This window comes from Miscanthus floridulus, chromosome 10 (genome assembly GCF_019320115.1).
Source record: "Miscanthus floridulus cultivar M001 chromosome 10, ASM1932011v1, whole genome shotgun sequence".
Taxonomy (NCBI): Eukaryota; Viridiplantae; Streptophyta; class Magnoliopsida; order Poales; family Poaceae; genus Miscanthus; species Miscanthus floridulus.
Window position 1 is genome coordinate 57,870,425 of NC_089589.1, and position 19,211 is coordinate 57,889,635.

The 19,211-nt window shown below is 42.2% G+C and overlaps 4 protein-coding genes across 4 annotated transcripts; all 4 read left to right on the forward strand.

The window, feature by feature from the left end:
- Positions 1–300: 300 nt before the first annotated feature.
- LOC136484716 (uncharacterized) lies at positions 301–2,281 on the forward strand. The gene is made up of 4 exons (XM_066481657.1): positions 301–461; positions 1,003–1,095; positions 1,194–1,316; positions 1,652–2,281. Exons 1-4 carry the CDS (start codon positions 303–305, stop codon positions 2,036–2,038), a joined length of 762 nt encoding a protein of 253 aa, XP_066337754.1. The 5' UTR covers positions 301–302; the 3' UTR covers positions 2,039–2,281.
- A 6,394-nt stretch (positions 2,282–8,675) lies between these two features.
- On the forward strand, positions 8,676–11,130 carry LOC136488698 (uncharacterized). The gene is made up of 4 exons (XM_066485537.1): positions 8,676–9,489; positions 9,580–9,656; positions 10,245–10,975; positions 11,106–11,130. The coding sequence occupies exons 1-4, from the start codon at positions 8,676–8,678 to the stop codon at positions 11,128–11,130; spliced, it is 1,647 nt and encodes a 548-aa protein (XP_066341634.1).
- Positions 11,131–11,154: 24 nt separating this feature from the next.
- LOC136487798 (uncharacterized) lies at positions 11,155–12,064 on the forward strand. The gene is made up of 2 exons (XM_066484906.1): positions 11,155–11,193; positions 11,282–12,064. Exons 1-2 carry the CDS (start codon positions 11,155–11,157, stop codon positions 12,062–12,064), a joined length of 822 nt encoding a protein of 273 aa, XP_066341003.1.
- Positions 12,065–17,010: 4,946 nt separating this feature from the next.
- On the forward strand, positions 17,011–18,991 carry LOC136484717 (uncharacterized). The gene is made up of 4 exons (XM_066481658.1): positions 17,011–17,171; positions 17,713–17,805; positions 17,904–18,026; positions 18,362–18,991. The coding sequence occupies exons 1-4, from the start codon at positions 17,013–17,015 to the stop codon at positions 18,746–18,748; spliced, it is 762 nt and encodes a 253-aa protein (XP_066337755.1). The 5' UTR covers positions 17,011–17,012; the 3' UTR covers positions 18,749–18,991.
- Positions 18,992–19,211: the final 220 nt, after the last annotated feature.

Sequence of the window (19,211 nt, forward strand, 5' to 3'; positions counted from 1 at the left end):
GCTGTTGCTGAAGGCAAAAGAAGGCCTCATGAACCTGTTCAAGCAGCCAAGTTTGCATCTGAGGCTGGTGTCATCATTCGGGATAAGGTTCCTGTCCTACCTCATTGGAAAGAATACAAGAGAGATGATCAATATTACAAAAACTTTGTGGGAAAGCTCTCTGTAAGTGCATTACTGTTTCTATGGTTAACATGTATATATGTTTAACCTGAATTGACTAACTAAATATGGAATTGTCATATGACTAGGGGCGCTTGGCCATTAACCCTGACGACAAGCCAACAGAGGAAGCTTGCACCGATATGCTGCGCTCTAGGGTGCGACAAATGCGTTATCGGCTCAAGAATAAATACTTCAATGGTGTACCTGCAAATGAGATTAGGACAACTTCTCCAGTTGCATGCATGACTGATGAACAGTGGAAGGCACTAGTTGCAAAGTGGTCTGATCCAAAAAACATGGTATGGGTATCTTCTCATATATTCTTTCTCATTCAGTTTCCAAAGGATCTTCTCATTTTAAACATATCATCTCATCAATCCTTCTTGCTATACCCAGGCCCTTCAATGAAAAGCAGTGTAGCACATAAATATTTTCAAACATAAAGATTCCCTAAGCTCCTAAATTGGAGCAATTAGCAGAATGTACTTGGGAAAAAAGGGTTGGTCATATATATCCTGCAAACAAAAAGGATTACAAATATGCCCTTAAATATCAGTCCATTCATCAAAGGATAGAATAACATATTCTAAAGGACAAAATCATGAACAGAACAATAGAAAGGCAGTTCATGGTGAGCATTCAGACAATTTGAGATGTACATTTCATAGAAGTTGTATAGGGGCATAAAAGAGTAGACAACTTTGCAGGAGTTGAAAAATTACCATCTTACTGTTTTTCAGATAAATAGGTATCTTGTCATATATTCTTTCTCAATCAGTTTCCAAAGGATCTTCTCATTTTAAACCTATGATCTTATCTGACATGTTCATTATCTTGTAGGAATCAAGTGAAAAGAACAAGCAGAATCACCGTAAAGTCAAGTATCATCAAGCTACGGGTTCTCGCAGCTATGTGGCACACTTACATGCATATGTAAGTAAAGAGTACCCTGTACATATTTGCACTAAACAACTCATTTTGCATTTCATCTGAGAAAACTTTGTTGTAATTGATTATCTATGAAACAAAAGAAGAAGAAAAACAATGCAGAACCAAGCACAGAACAAAATGAAGAACTTGATGCGGTGGAGGCCTTCAAGACCTGCCATACCAGCTCCAAACATGGTCTGACTGAACTAGCAAGAGAAGCAGTTGTAAGTCACGACATCTGTTTCGCTGTGCCAATAACTATTCATTAATTGGATAATATGTCTTGTTTCAAACATTTTGTATTCTGTCTTTTGCTCAAAACTGGTCATAATCCAATATAGCTAGACATACTTGCTAAATAATAATCCTATGTTGTTGACTTCTACTTGTATTCAGTTTACCTGACAACAAATAAATGACTCATGATTGCATACCTATTTGGCATCAGTTTCTGTCAATGCAGCATAGGTTTTTATTTTTTAAAATACATCTTGTGTGATATTTCCTCCTCAAATTAATGCAATAAGTATCAACTAATGATGGGTCATTGTTGTTTCAGTCAAATATGGAAGCTTTGAGGACAGAACTTGTTGCTGAAGGTGAGACAGCAGTGTCCAGTGTGCAGGTTGTGTCCCAGGTGCTCTCCCAGAACAGCTCAAACCTTTTCCTGAAGAGTGTTGGCATCAAACCAGTGCCATCCTCCAAATCATCATCATCAAATGAAAGCGAGCTTCGGGAGCAACTAGCAGCTGAAGCTACGGCTGCTATACAAGGTGAAATCGATGAACTCAGGAAGAGAAGTGAAGAAGCTGAGGAAAAGCTGGCGAGGACACAAAAGGAGATGGAGCAGTACAAGCAGCTGATAGAGATAAACAACAAGGCAATGGAGGAGAACAATGCGCTGCTCAAGCGTATCTTGGCCATCAACAATGCTTCTTCGACATGAGCGCTGCTCGTAGCTGCTGGTTCATTAAGCAAGGGGCCTGCTGGTGATTTTGTTTATGTAGTAACTTATGTTGCTGGTGGTTGGCAACTTTTTATTATTTTCTGTGATGTTAATGTGAACTGAGATGAAACTAGTAGTTCAAATGTGATGTCTAGTGAGTTATGTGAACCGAGTTTAGAATTGTTGATTAAGTTGTTGGTCATTGGAATACTGGATCTGTTAATTTATGGAAGCTTTTGGTCATTCTAGTATTATTTGCATTCTGTAATGAAATCAGCATGTGCACTTGTGATGAATTATCTGACCTTTCTGTGACGATTTGGTAATTGATTCTGTGACGAATTTCTATTTACTTCAGTGACGAAAATGAGAACCTATCACAGCAAGCCTTGTGGCCCAATAAAAAGTGGACACGTGGACCATCCACATCACTGGCCACGTCAGCTGCCACATGGTCGGACACGTCACCTGCAATGTGGACGCGCCATGTGGACAAGACACGTTAGCTGCCAGCGTGGTAGACGTCATCTGTCCGCCTAACAGACGGCAAGTCATGACGAAAAGGGGCTATATCAATGACGAAAATAGATCGTCATAGAAAGAATACACTTCTATGACGACGGCTATTTCGTCATAGAACAAATGCACATCTATGACGAAAATACACGTTTCGTCACTGTAGGTAAAATATGACGCGCATTCAATGACGAATACCATATCGTCACAACTTCGTAATAAAATAATATATGTGACGATTTTGGAGTCTTTAGTGACGAAAGAAGAGCATCATTAATGTACACATCCCTAGTAGTGAAACAAGCTTTGCCGAGTGCCAGATTCAGGCACTCGGCAAAGCATTTTTTTAAAAAAATAAAAAACACATTTCTTTGCCGAGTGCCGACGCGTGGCACTCAATAAAGGGGCCGTCACTGTGACCTGGCCATCACGGCGGCTTTTCTTTGCCGAGTGCCGTCGTGGCACTCGGGAAATTCTTTGCCGAGTGCCCGACATGCGGCACTCGGCAAAGAAGCCTTTGCCGTGAGGGGATATGCCGACAGCTCTTTGCCGAGTGCAGCACTCGGCAAAGGCTTTGCCGAGTGCAATTGCACTCAGCAAAGCACGCGTCTGCTGTAGTGTATGGTATTTGGGAATCAATAGTGTTTTCAACAATATATTTCATAAATATTTTATTGCATGAAGCACAGCATATATTTTAAAACTAATTGAAACGTTAAGGATGAATCAATGCACTAACTATCTCCTTCCTTTCACCTCTGTTGGCTCTTCACATCAACAACACTCACCCTCTAGCTCATTCAATGGCATTGAATGTGCAAAGCCAAGACAATCCTGTGATCCATTGAATTTGGGGGCCATCAAGTAACCATCATATATATCCTGCGGCAGGGCTTCCATGTTGTTAGGCATAATATGGGGGTTGTTGCGACAATAGATCGGTCCATGACCAGGGTTATTGCACTGGCACGTAGGTCGGATCACTCAACCAGCGTGATCCACCATTGTTATAGCATGCATGATTAAAAACTCTCTATTATTCGCAAAAAAAAACTGTCTGTTAGTCTCTCATCAGGTTAAAAATTATATGACACATTTAACTTTGTACTGTTTTCAATGCATATTTTTCATCACTAATTTCTTCAAATTTATGAGTTTTGGCAAGTTTTTTAATATGAATATACACATATAACTTATGTGTTTCTAAATTAAATAATGTAATAGCTACTAATTTTGTAGTTTCTAATAGTTATACACACACAATAACAACAACAAAATTGCATCATTAAATTAAATGAGTGTATTCATTTCCTCAGCTGAATATTTAGCGTAAGCACTACGCTAGCTCAGTCCAATATGACCTAGCTCTAGCCCCTATCCAGTCCTTGTCCAACACGATCCTGAGCCCATACGAGGCCCAACTTCAACTTGGCATGAACCCAAGCAGATTCAGAAATCCTAAAGTGTACAATAAGCATATTCGATGGTTAGTTTCTAGGCTGATAAGCCTGGCCGGTGCTGGTTTGTTGTGAGAGGAAAAATACTGTACCATAGCTGATAAGTTCTGGCTGAAACCAACAAGCGAACAGGCTGAATATATGTTTGTCACTGACATGACAACTCTTCAATCCTTAATTCAGCAACCTAAACATTATTTAGATATACAAAAAGAATCCATATATAAATTAATTTATTGTGTTGATATGCGGTGCATACATCACACATACATAAAATGTATGTATATGAGACTGTTTTTTTGTTTTAAGCTTTTGTGTCCTGTAATAATTTTGCATTGGTCTGATCTCTCACTTGTGGGGATGATGCCAGATATTCTTCCATTATCTAAAAAAGTGTTTTACATATTCTTGGCATATACATGCACAATAGAATTTTGCCGGCATTTTTTAGTAATATTCGGTAAAATGACATGAAACAGACATAGTGTCAACAAAAAGGAAATTATCAAGCAAAACAATGATACACAGAAGGTCTGCAAAAGTAGCTAGAATGAGTTTTAAGTGAGAATAAAGCAACTAGATATCGAAGAATAAAGTGATAGGGATATGCAAGGCCAGTGGGAGAAAAACAAAAGGCCAAGCAAAAATACCCATAATCGCATTACGAGAGCTGAGCCTATCGAGGCTAGGAATGAACCAACCAGGCATGAACAAGGGAGGGGAAAGGAAAGCAAAAAAAATTTAAAATAAAAATTCAGAGAAAGCTAAGGATGCACCTTTAATCTTTTCGCCTTGGGAGAGAGATATTCCTGGATCATCCAGCCTTATATTGTTCTAAAGATCTCATGGAGGAAAGAATGGACACTCCTTGTGATCTAAGGGGACATTTGATAGAAAGAAAAAGTAGGGTGTCTTGTATGTACCCTAAAGATCATTCTGCGTGCACTTTGCATGCTTAGGCAGCACTTTATAATATTCACCACCAAAAGAAGTGATTAGGACCTTTCTCCCTCCCACATGGAAAAGAGGGAATCTAATTCCCATGCAAGGTGATAATAATATATAACCGCAGCTGATTCCATCATGTGACCTAAGTGCAACTTGGTTGCTGTTAAAGAAAGACTTGGCAATTTTAGCTTTTCTTTGTAGGGAGGCAGGAGAATGTTTGTGCAGTGAAGGACAAGAGCACTCACTCACTCACCATCCACTAGACAACATAGCCATACACAACCCCAGCAACATTTCATTCAGGCAACAGGCAGGCAGAGAGGTAAAAGTTGCAGGATCCAAAGCTTTGGGGTTAAGTAGTGGGCCTAAGGACGGCAGCAATGCATATACCTTTGCACACCCCAAGGTGATGGAGTAGGTGCTAACTCAAATCATGCCGCTGCCCAATTATGAGAATCTTTGAGATGACATCTTGTACTCATCTAATAGATGCTCTTGTGGTCAATCCATAGAAAGATAGTCAAAAGAAAGATAATCCAAAGAAAGATTGCTTTGTGGGATATGGTGTTGAACATATATGGACTCATAAGTCGGGCTTGGAGAGGCTTCCCTATTTTGATGACCTTCTCCTTCCACATAATATAGATGTAATGCACATTGAGAAGAATGTCGCCGAAGCACTTTGGGCAACACTCATGGACATTCCTGACAAGACAAAGGACAACCCTAAGGCCAGAGTGGACCTAGCAACGCTATGCGATAGCCAAAGCTAGAGATGCTGCCTCCAAGAGACGGCAAGCCATGGAAAAGGCCTAAGGCTGATTACGTCTTAGAAAAGAAGCACAGGACGGAAGTGATACAATGGATGCAAATGTTAAAGTTCCCAGATGGGTATGCAGCGAATCTGAGGAGGGGAGCAAACCCAGAGACTGGCCGAGTCTTAGGGATGAAGAGTCATGACTACCACATATGGATTGAGCGGCTTCTTCCATCGATGGTTCGAGGCTACGTCCCTAAGAATGTCTGGAAGGTGCTAGCAGAGTTGAGCTTTTTCTTCCACCAGCTTTGTGCCAAGGAGTTCATGCAGCAAATTGGCCAGCAACAAGGTTGGGCGATCCCACAGACGCTACTTGCTCCAGATCCACCTCCACAACGTCCTGATTCTACCCCGGTGAGTATAAGTACGAAGTTTTACTTTCTATGCTGAAACTTAGAGAAACCTAGTGAAACCTAGAGAAACCTAGTGGTGGTGGTGGTGGTGTGGTGGTCATGGTGGTGGTGGTGGTGTGGTGGTGGTGGTGGTGGTCACGGTGTTATGGTGCTCATGGTGGTGGTGGTGGTATGGTGGTGGTGGTGTGGTGGTGGTGGTGGTCATGATGGTGATGTGGTGGTGGTGGTGTGGTGGTGGTGGTGGTGAAGTGTTGGTGATGGCGGTGATGTGGTGGTGGTGGTGGTAGTGGCGGATATTTATCTTGCATATTTATCTCTTCTCTTGTCGCTCACGTGCAATCTCTTCTATTTTGTGCAGCATCAATCGGGGGCGGCGTTGAACCACCTCGGAGGGTCGCCGGGATCGTAGTTTGGGCCATCCCAACTCGGACCATCGCCGTGAGCTTCAAATGGCAACTGTTGTGATTTAATGCACTTGTGAACTTTGTGAACTATGCTTGTGTGTTTGGACTTTGGACTTGGGAGTCGAGATTGTGATACTTGTATGCTATGTTTGTATTTGTGGTGGATTGTGATATACATTTGTATATATTTGTGTGATATATAGTTGTGTTATATATATATGATGTATATCTTGTTTGCAATGATGGAAGACTAAAAACCAAAAAAAAATGAATTTTTTCACTTCTTTGCCGAGTGTCATGACCATGACACTCGGCAAAGCTGGGAATCTGGGACACTAAGCTTCCCAGCTTTGCCGAGTGCCATTGTCACGGCACTCGGCAAAGAAAATAAAAAAAATAAACCGCTTTGCCGAGTGCCTACCTACAGCACTCGGCAAAGAAAATCGAAAAAAAAAGAAAACACTACTAGAAATGTGTTCACCAATGACGATTCAGTCATGACGCTTACAAATTTCGTCACAGAACAAGCGCTTTCTATGACGAAATTTCTAGCTTCGTCATAAGTAACAAGTGACGGAGCTTTAGCATGAAGAATAATGACGAAAACAAAAGAATCGTCATAAAACAACAAAACTAAATCGCCATAGATCGTTTGGCTCATGTACCACCTCGAGGACGTGGCGCCGTGGTCCCACCAGCAGGTCCCACCTCGAGGACATGGCAATGTGGTCCCACCATTGGGTCCCAACCACGAAGATGTGGCGATGCGGTCCCACCAGTGGGTCTCAGCCTGAGGACGTGGCGGCGAACAAGTGGGGCAGCGTGGCCCACACGGTCTAGCTGATCCTGCATCCTTCCGCCTCCCTTTTTTTGCCAAAAAATAGTGCACGTAGGGAGATTCGAACCCGCGACCTGCTGTTAGACATGTTGGTGCGTTACCACTGGAGCACTCGCCGTTTTGTGATAAAGGCATGCAAGTTTTTCTATTTGTAAACGTATAGCTAAGCAGTAAGCACAGAAGCCTTGGCCCAATAGCAACATCGCCCATTAGCAAGCCTATTAGCCCAATAGAAAATGATTTCCTAGCCGCTGGATGGACATCGTTTTGTCTCCCAGATTGCTGCGATCCCAAGTCTCGACTCGACGTCTCCTATCGCCCTGATGCCCTATCGGCCGCGTATCGCGTTGAGCGTGATGAACTGACCTGACAGCGGCGAGGCACCCAGACCCAGGCGAGGCGAGGCGCTGAGGCCCTAAAGGTAAATAGTAATCATTCGTATTTTTTTCAATTCATTCACAATCACAACAAACTATATATATAGCGAGTAGTGGGCCGATCTCTAAATTTTGTTCTTTTCATCTTTTCATCTAGATGCCTACTACAATAGTGTTCAAATATTGAAGCCATGTCGTCTGCAAATAGGTCTAGAAAATTTGAATCAGGTTCGGAAAAGCGTAAGAAAAAACAAAGAATAGAGGATGTAATCCAATTCATTCACAATGGGTTTTGATCTTTTCTCAAGCTAGTAGGCCTCAATTTTTAGTTTCGTACAAGGCCTCGGATTTTCCCCGGGATGGGCCTGGTGGCGCGCGAGCAGAGGAGCGCTGGGTAGCGGCGGCGCTCGTGGGACAGAGCAGCAGCGACGCGCGTGGGTCAGTGCACCAGCGTCGGCGATTGTGGGGCAGTCAGAGCAGCGCCGGCGATCGTGGGGCAAGGAGAGCAGCGTCGGGCAGCGGCGACTTGTGTGGGACAGGGCAGCGGCGGTTTGCGTGGGACAGAGGAGCGCCGGTGATCGTGGGACAGAGCAGTAGTGGCACGTGGGACAGAGCAGTACAAGGTTTGATTTGTTTTTGAATTTCTTTATATATATGCATGTGTTGGATGTGTTTTTGAATTTTGTCGAGTTTACTCTAATTTTAGGACTGGGTGCAAGGTTTATTTTACTCTCAAAACAGATGGATAGAAGCTAGATTTATGGGACACAATTCACACCTGCATATGTGAAAGGAGTTGAAGAGTTCATGAAATTTGTTAGTGAAAGATACCCCGAAGACAACCACATACTTTGTCCATGCAGCAAATGTCTTAATCAAAGTTTACGGCCTCAGGATGATGTAAATGACCATATACACATTTATGGAATGTCAGCTGCATACACCAGGTGGATTCATCATGGGGAGTCGGCAGATACTGTAGTAGTTGAAAATTTGGAGCAAGAGGTCGAAGGAAGTGATCATGACTTTGGGATACATGTGGATGTGGCCGATGATGATTATGATGAGGATCACGGAGTACCAGAGATGATAGGAGATCTGTATGCTGTGGCAGAGGCTGATGGAGAACAACCAAGGTTTGCAAGAGTCCTTGAAGATGCGAAGAAGTCACTTAGCCCGGGATCTAGCCATTCAAAATTCTCTTTTCTGGTGAGGATGTTGTATATCAAGTCTTGTTATCGAATTGGCAATATAGCATTTTCCACAATGCTGAAGTTGTTGTCATCAGGATACCCTCAGAGTGAGTTGCCAAAATCATATGATGAGGCCAAGAAATATCTTGGAGAACTGGGCCTTGGTTTCGAAAATATCCATGTGTGCAAGAACAATTGTGTGTTGTTTCGGAAGAGGTATTATAAAGAGAATGTGTGCCCAGTATGCAAGGCGTCTAGATGGCGAGATGAAATTGGGAACAAGCGGGTTCCACATAAGGTATTGAGACATTTTCCACTTTTGCCAAGGTTGAAAAGAATTTTTGCTTCAAAGCGCACTTCTGAGGAAACACAATGGCACAAGAAAACGAGGACGCCAGTCGACAATGTAATGAGCCATCCAGCTGATGGAGAAGCATGGAAGGAGTTCGACACGAGGGAACCAACCTTTGCAGATGATTTTAGGAACTTGAGGCTTGCCTTAGCTACCGATGGATTCAATCCATTTGGCAACATGAGTACGCAGTACAGTATGTGGCCAGTGCTTCTAACACCGCTGAATCTCCCACCATGGGAATGAGTGAATCCAGCAAACTGCTTTATGTCTTTACTCATCCCAGGTCCAAAATCTCCAGGAAAGGATTTTGATTTGTTCCTTGAGCCCCTAATCGAAGAACTGCTCGATCTATGGAAGGGTGTCAGTACCTACGATGCATGTACTGGTCGAAAGTTTAACCTTCGTGCTGCCGTGCTATGGTGTATACATGATTTTCTAGTGTTGAGCACGTTATCAGGGCGAACAACAAAAGGGTATTATGCATGTATTCATTGCGACAAGGATCCATTGTCTCGGGCAATATGGAGTAAAATATGTTACATTGGACATCGTCGTTACCTTCCAAGGACACATGCATGGCGGAGAAGCTTGGCTTTCGATGGTAAGCATGAAAACAAAGATCAGCCAGGCAAGTTCACTTTGGAGGAGGTCCTAGAGGAGCTAGAGAAGGTGAAAGATGTCAGGCTAGGGCAGCATCCTGAAATTATTAGAAATAAAAGGAAGCGCAACGAGGGTCCAAGGATTTATAGCCGCAAAGTTGGGTTGTGGAGATTGCCATATTGGAAACATTTGAAGCTTCCACATAATCTCGATGTGATGCACATAGAGAAAAACATATGTGAAAACATTCTTGGCACATTACTCAATGTGCAGGGCAAGACCAAGGACACAACCAATGCTAGGCTAGATTTGCATGATATGGGCATAAGACCTGAATTGCACTTATAGCAGCATGGCAACTCAGTCACTGCTCCACCTGCTCCGTATGTCTTGGGGAAGGATCAGAAAATCGAGTTCTGCAAGTTTCTCAAAGGTATCAAGTTTCCTAATGGATATGCGGCTAACCTAGCAAGATACATAAGTGAAGATGGTTCGAAGGTGCAGGGAAAGCTGAAAACACATTCTTGCCACATACTCCTGCAAAGAATCATACCTGCTGGCCTAAGAGGACTGGTGAGGAAGGATGTATATGAAGCAGTTGCAGAGCTCGGGACCTTCTTCAGGGAACTATGTAGTAGAAATTTGAGGATTGATGTTGTCAAACGGCTAAAAGAAGAAATTCCATTGATCCTATGCAAGCTTGAGAAAATCTTTCCACCTGCCTTCTTTGATGTCATGGTGCACTTGGTTGTCCATCTTCCTGATGAGGCACTGCTAAGAGGACCTGTTCAGTACGGATGGATGTACCCAATAGAAAGGCGGCTAGGCACTTTGAAGAATTTTGTAAGGAACAGGGCTAGGCCAGAAGGATCAATTGCTGAGGCATATATGGCAAGTGACACCTTGACTTTTTGTTCTAGGTATATGGAGGATATTGACAATAGATTTAACCATGATGATGGTAGTGATGGAGAGATGCCATTGCCTGATGACATCTCTGTTTTTAAGCATGGTGTTACTCTTGTTGGATCTAATAGGAGCCAGTACATTGATGATGTTGACCTCAATAAGTTAGTTTGGTATGTGCTAAATAATTGTGAAGAAGCTGAGGAATATTTGGAGTAAGTATCTATTAGATGTTTTGGGGATTAGTTTTTGTTTTATTTCTAATTTTTCAAATTATTCTTATGACTTAACTTTGCCCTGCAGCTTGTATAGGGACAACCTTGAGTAGCAAGGTGCACTTGATGTTGATAAAATGGTTGAACAAGGATTTGCAAAGTGGTTTAGGTGCCATGTAAGTCACTACACATTGTGTTTCTAGGTTCAGTAAATGCATTAGTATCCATATGTAATTGGTTAACTGAGTACTTTTGTTGCAACAGATTGAGAACAAACGCAAGGAGAATCTAGAATCGGTTAGCGAAGGATTGTGGGCACTGTCATGTGGCCCAGATCTGCGAGTTAAGACTTGTGCAGCTTGCAAGGTTAATGGAGTGCGGTATAGCACTGTGGATCGTGAGACTTTCCTTCTGACACAAAATAGTGGTGTAATGACTGAAGGTTCACATAATGGGAACAACATAGATTTTTATGGAGTCCTTAAAGAGGTAATTGAGTTGCAATATAACTCAAATCTTCAAGTCCGTCGGACGGTGGTTCTATTTCGATGCGATTGGTTCAAGCAAGAAGGCAAGACGATAGGCCTTCGAGATGACGGACATTTCAAATCCATCAATGTGCAGTCATTATGGTACAAGACTGATCCTTTCATCTTAGCAACTCAATTGAAAAAAATATTTTACCTGCAAGACACATCTTTAGGTAAAGATTGGCGAGTTGTGCAGAAATTTGAACATAGAAATATTTATGATGTCACTAAAAAAGATGAGGCCGGTCATGATGTGCATCAGGATGATTATTGTTCTGTTACTGAACATGTAGTGCAAGCAGGGGCTGATAATGAGGTTATGCACAATATTCAAGGTGGAGAAGCCAGTATAATTGAAGGAAATTTACAAGACCTTATAAGCAGCAAGAAGCAACCTATTATTCGTGAAGATAGTGAGGATGAGGAGGAAGATGAGACAGTACTGCAGTACTGTAGTGATGGTGGCAATGATAACAATGATGACATGTCCCTAGACGATGAAGATGATGATTTCTAGTATGGACCACTGACATGTCCCTAGACTGCACTACTGTTTTGTTTTCCCTGGACATGTTATCTGAACCTATAATCTGAACATGTAATCTAGACATGTTATCTCCGCCTATCATGTTATCTGGACCTATGTTACTGTAACTTAAGTGCTACCTATCTATTGTGTGAACCTATATGTCCAAATTCTATTGAAATTGTATCCACTTTCATGCAGAACTGCATACAACTAGTGAAAAATACTCTGTCAAAATATGGCATCCTGTGGCGCCTTTGTGCGCTGTGGCGGGTGCAATAGATGGTGAGGGTGAGGGTGAGGCCGTGAGGGTACCTGTATAGGCTGAGTGGCCGATTGTAGTCCTCCGAGACCGAGCCCGAGACGCAACCGCAAGCAGCCCTCCGAGCCGCCGCCGCCATCGGCCGCCTGGATCTCCCGAGGCGCCAGCCCTTAAGCTTGAGCGCCTGCCTAGATCTCCGCCTCAGGCTCAGGCCAAAGGGCACCACCGTGGTGCCGCTCGACGGTGCCGCGCGTGGCTCTGGCCGCACGCGTGCGCCGGCGAGGGGTGCCACGGCGGAGCCGCCATCCCCGCGTCGCGTCTGCTGTGAGCTCTCGGCTGCGCTCTGTCGCGTCGCGTCTGCTGTGAGCTCTCGGCTGCCATCCCCGCGTCGCGTCTACTGTGAGCCCGGAAAGGGCGAAGAGAAGTGAGATAGGGTTTTGGGAGCCGGCACCGCGTCGCCGTTTTTGATCCTCCAAAGCGCTTGCTCGGCCGTCCGATCTGCATCGACAGCGCAGAATCCAGGGGGCAGCGGGCCAGATTGACGCGGCAGAAAAGGGATACGGTTTAGGGGTAAAACGGGATCTCATAAGCATGGGCGATGCGGATCTCATAGAGTTTATCTAAAACTACGCTCGAGTACTAACGAACCCACTTGAATAGCGCAATGGTCTGGCCCTTTGAGTTTGACATCGAGCTCCCGGGTTCAAACCCTGTGGTAGCCATTTTTTTGCAACATTTTTTATTAGATATTACGTTCTGTGATTTTCTAAATATTAGCAATAATATGACACTATCTTATTAGTTTTCTGATTTTCTAGGTTCCACAAAAATATCTAACTTTAATATTAAGATTTCAGTTTACAGTTTGATTAATTAGTTCAACTATTTCAAGTTATACAATAATAACTCATTTGTAATCAAATTATATCGACAACTTAAAAAATAGAAATAATTATTTATTGTAGGTAATTATTTTATTTTATCTTTATAAGAAATAAAATATTTGAGTTACATTTAAAAAAATAAAAATATCATAAAAATTAAAAATGAAATACTTGAGTTATTTTCAAACTTCTTCCTATATTTTTAGCTATTATTGTCCAATTATAGTACAGTGTCAGTTAGGACTGGCCCGCCCTGTTTGCTTCCTCGAGAGTGAGAGAAGGAAGTCCTAGAGAGGGGCACTATTTCTTCCGAGAAGTGCAAGATGGGGAATAACATATTGATATCGCTGAGTCAAGATAGAAAGGAGCCTTATTTCTATCAGCTAGTGCAAGCTAGGTTGTTTGTTTTGGGCACAAAGCCTTGCTCTCCCCAATCAAGGTATAATAGTTGGGCGGCTAGTGCTGTAAGCAAACAATCAGCATTTCGTTCACTTAGTGAATATAGAACTGTGATCGGTGACGCTAAGTCAGCTAGTTATTGTCTCTTCTCCCTATTTATTTTATTAAAGAAAGTCTGTTCCCTAAGGAAGTGAAGGATCGCGGAAGTCTTTAGCCACCACCTATTTTTCATCAAAGCCCCTTACCCTTGCTTCTTTCCCTTTAAACTCTTTGGTACACGCTTTATCGAGACTAGGATTTATGTCTTACGCCGGGTGAAACCTATACTCTTTGACCTACCCCAACAAGCATTTTAGGTGAATTCTTTTCCTTTCTACTCAAGGAAATTGATAGCTAGGATCCTATCCTATTTGATCGATCGCTCAACCTCTATAGTCCACTCTTTCAATATAGGAAGTAGAGAAAAGGATGCAAGCCCAAAGTCTAGGAACTCATTTCCTGGCAAAAAAGCAATCCACTGTGTCGAGGAAGGGAAGAAAGGCTCTGCTTTTGGTATTTAATTATCAAAGAAAGACACATTTAAGCGAGCGTGGCAAGGGACTAAGTTTTTGTTGTCGCGGGATAGTAAAAAGCATTGGCGGATGCTAGCTAGGCATATTTATTAGTTTAGTTTGTTTACAAGTAGGAATTCAAAGATAGCTATTTTAGAGAAAGACCGGAATAGGCAGTTCCTTTCCCTAGAACTGTACTTGAGAGTTTCCTACCAAATTTTTAGAAATTTTTATGTCATGATCATACACTAAAATAAGGTAAATCATTAAGCTATATTGTACTAATTAAAAATCTGGCAAAAAAAAGAACATGGAGAAATAAAAAAAGGAATAAACACAATAAATGTTGACAAAACCCAAAAATTGAAAAAACCCAAAAAAATTGGCTATCATTGGGTTCGAACCCGGGAGCTCGGGATCAAACTCAAAGGGCCATACCATTGCGCTACTCAAGTGGTTTCATTAGTTCTCGAGCGCAGTCTTTGATAAACATATCCCGCAATGCCAAAAAAAAGACCGCAACCTCTCGCGCCTCAAGGCGCCAAAATAATTTCCCTCGTCAAAAAATTCTGCCAAAAACACCGGTATATTTACTCATTTCCCGCACTCGTCACCTCCTCGGCCACTCATTCTCTCTTCCCCCCATTTCTCCAACCCTATCCACCACCGCCGGGACACAACCACCGTCGACGAGCTGCGTCCCCGCCCACGAGCTGCGTCCTCGCCGACATCAATCGCCGCATCCCCCTCTCTCTCATCGCCCCATGCACCTATCTCGCCCCATCCACCTCTTTCTCGCCTCAACCTAACCCTAACCACCATCGGATTGTGGGTCGTCGCCGCACTGGATCTGCTTTCCCGTCAACTAGGGTTCACCGCACCAGGGTTGCTTCCCCTTTGACGACCACCGACGACGAGCACCTGGTCTACATCCGCAACCTAGCCACAACCGCAATGGTGGCAACAAGGGGGCAAGGTAGGAAGCGACCTGCAGAACAAGAACAAGGTAAGCAAAACTCTTCTGTATTGATGAATTCTGTTGTACAATTGTATTGCCCTGGTATCTAGTTAGGGTTTGCTAACCATTCAGTCAAATTGTATTCTGAATCTTGGATCTGTAATCTATTTTGCACTTGTATTTGTCTGAAATAGAAGCAGCAGTGATGTTTTCTGAAAGCAATTGTAGTACAATTCTGAAAGTAGCTGTGACTCTTGACTTCAAATAGATTTTGGCGTGGTCTGTTTGACCATTTTAATGATCTGGATTTGGATGTAGCAGAGTGCATGCATGTGTGTTGATAGGAAAAGAGTAGTTCAGTACAAGCTATCTTTAAAATTTTCAGATAATTTAGAGTATTTGTGCTTCAGTACAAAAAAGTTGCACCTCTTACCTCTGACCTATTACTTGTTGCCTATAACCTATCACCTCTTATCCCTTAGCTCTTCAGCAGGCACTACTAGCTCCTACCTCTTATCTATCTAGCATCTAGTATTACTACCTCTTAGTACTTAGTTCACTCCTTTTTATTTTCTAATAGACACAATTTGCTTGTTTTTGTAAGAACCTCCAAAAACTGATTATGAGAGACGCTGGGATACACGCGTGGCGAACAATTTAAAGAAGATGCAAGAATTCGGCCTAAAAATCTATCTACTGAATTTAATAACTCTGTATCACAATCTGCATCAAAGAAGGGGGAAATCAGCAAACAAGAAAACAAATAGTGAAGATTCAGATTCATCGGAATATCTCCTTGAAGATGATGATCAAGGAGATAGTGATGATGATGACACTGAATCTGATGTGCAGCCACAACCCCTGGCAACTAAGGTGCTTCTTCTATCTTCAAAGTACTGGATGGGGAATATTTGTATTGCATTTGAATGTTTTTAATCTGTTCTTTAACATATGCCCTTGCTTTTAGATGCATCTTGTTTCTTGCATACCTGTTCTTTAATATATGGTCTTGCTTATTAATGCACATGACTTACTTGATTTTTTTCCACAGTATCCTGCAGGGTATAGTCGGAAAGTCCTAGCTTCAAAGAAGAAGAAGATAGGTCCCACCATGGCGCCAGGAGTTAGGGCTAGTAAGAGAGTGAGGGCATCTCAAGGATCACAGGTGCAAACTCCTGAATCCCAAACAAGATCATCAAAAAGGCTTCAACCTTCAGCGAGAGATGGCCAGAATGTAGAGGATCCTACAGATGGTCATGATGAAATACCACCACAAAGGTCTTATACAGATGCAGAGGAAGGCAATGGAGCTGGTGGTCAGGACAATACAGCTACAGAGGAAGTCAGTGGAGCTGGTGCTCAAGACAGTACAGGTGCTGATGAAGACAATGTAGCTGGAGAGGAAGACACTGAAGGCAAGTTATAGTTTCTTTGTCATTCAAATATGTCATCTGTTTTGCTTATCTGCATGAAACTAAATCATTTTAATGCAAATTCTATTTTGTAGCTCCTGCACAGCGAGCCCCAAGGAGACCCAGGCCACCCACCAAGGGAACACAGCTATGGGAAGGAGAATGCCCATAGCTGTTGCTGAAGGCAAAAGAAGGCCTCATGAACCTGTTCAAGCAGCCAAGTTTGCATCTGAGGCTGGTGTCATCATTCGGGATAAGGTTCCTGTCCTACCTCATTGGAAAGAATACAAGAGAGATGATCAATATTACAAAAACTTTGTGGGAAAGCTCTCTGTAAGTGCATTACTGTTTCTATGGTTAACATGTATATATGTTTAACCTGAATTGACTAACTAAATATGGAATTGTCATATGACTAGGGGCGCTTGGCCATTAACCCTGACGACAAGCCAACAGAGGAAGCTTGCACCGATATGCTGCGCTCTAGGGTGCGACAAATGCGTTATCGGCTCAAGAATAAATACTTCAATGGTGTACCTGCAAATGAGATTAGGACAACTTCTCCAGTTGCATGCATGACTGATGAACAGTGGAAGGCACTAGTTGCAAAGTGGTCTGATCCAAAAAACATGGTATGGGTATCTTCTCATATATTCTTTCTCATTCAGTTTCCAAAGGATCTTCTCATTTTAAACATATCATCTCATCAATCCTTCTTGCTATACCCAGGCCCTTCAATGAAAAGCAGTGTAGCACATAAATATTTTCAAACATAAAGATTCCCTAAGCTCCTAAATTGGAGCAATTAGCAGAATGTACTTGGGAAAAAAGGGTTGGTCATATATATCCTGCAAACAAAAAGGATTACAAATATGCCCTTAAATATCAGTCCATTCATCAAAGGATAGAATAACATATTCTAAAGGACAAAATCATGAACAGAACAATAGAAAGGCAGTTCATGGTGAGCATTCAGACAATTTGAGATGTACATTTCATAGAAGTTGTATAGGGGCATAAAAGAGTAGACAACTTTGCAGGAGTTGAAAAATTACCATCTTACTGTTTTTCAGATAAATAGGTATCTTGTCATATATTCTTTCTCAATCAGTTTCCAAAGGATCTTCTCATTTTAAACCTATGATCTTATCTGACATGTTCATTATCTTGTAGGAATCAAGTGAAAAGAACAAGCAGAATCACCGTAAAGTCAAGTATCATCAAGCTACGGGTTCTCGCAGCTATGTGGCACACTTACATGCATATGTAAGTAAAGAGTACCCTGTACATATTTGCACTAAACAACTCATTTTGCATTTCATCTGAGAAAACTTTGTTGTAATTGATTATCTATGAAACAAAAGAAGAAGAAAAACAATGCAGAACCAAGCACAGAACAAAATGAAGAACTTGATGCGGTGGAGGCCTTCAAGACCTGCCATACCAGCTCCAAACATGGTCTGACTGAACTAGCAAGAGAAGCAGTTGTAAGTCACGACATCTGTTTCGCTGTGCCAATAACTATTCATTAATTGGATAATATGTCTTGTTTCAAACATTTTGTATTCTGTCTTTTGCTCAAAACTGGTCATAATCCAATATAGCTAGACATACTTGCTAAATAATAATCCTATGTTGTTGACTTCTACTTGTATTCAGTTTACCTGACAACAAATAAATGACTCATGATTGCATACCTATTTGGCATCAGTTTCTGTCAATGCAGCATAGGTTTTTATTTTTTAAAATACATCTTGTGTGATATTTCCTCCTCAAATTAATGCAATAAGTATCAACTAATGATGGGTCATTGTTGTTTCAGTCAAATATGGAAGCTTTGAGGACAGAACTTGTTGCTGAAGGTGAGACAGCAGTGTCCAGTGTGCAGGTTGTGTCCCAGGTGCTCTCCCAGAACAGCTCAAACCTTTTCCTGAAGAGTGTTGGCATCAAACCAGTGCCATCCTCCAAATCATCATCATCAAATGAAAGCGAGCTTCGGGAGCAACTAGCAGCTGAAGCTACGGCTGCTATACAAGGTGAAATCGATGAACTCAGGAAGAGAAGTGAAGAAGCTGAGGAAAAGCTGGCGAGGACACAAAAGGAGATGGAGCAGTACAAGCAGCTGATAGAGATAAACAACAAGGCAATGGAGGAGAACAATGCGCTGCTCAAGCGTATCTTGGCCATCAACAATGCTTCTTCGACATGAGCGCTGCTCGTAGCTGCTGGTTCATTAAGCAAGGGGCCTGCTGGTGATTTTGTTTATGTAGTAACTTATGTTGCTGGTGGTTGGCAACTTTTTATTATTTTCTGTGATGTTAATGTGAACTGAGATGAAACTAGTAGTTCAAATGTGATGTCTAGTGAGTTATGTGAACCGAGTTTAGAATTGTTGATTAAGTTGTTGGTCATTGGAATACTGGATCTGTTAATTTATGGAAGCTTTTGGTCATTCTAGTATTATTTGCATTCTGTAATGAAATCAGCATGTGCACTTGTGATGAATTATCTGACCTTTCTGTGACGATTTGGTAATTGATTCTGTGACGAATTTCTATTTACTTCAGTGACGAAAATGAGAACCTATCACAGCAAGCCTTGTGGCCCAATAAAAAGTGGACACGTGGACCATCCACATCACTGGCCACGTCAGCTGCCACATGGTCGGACAC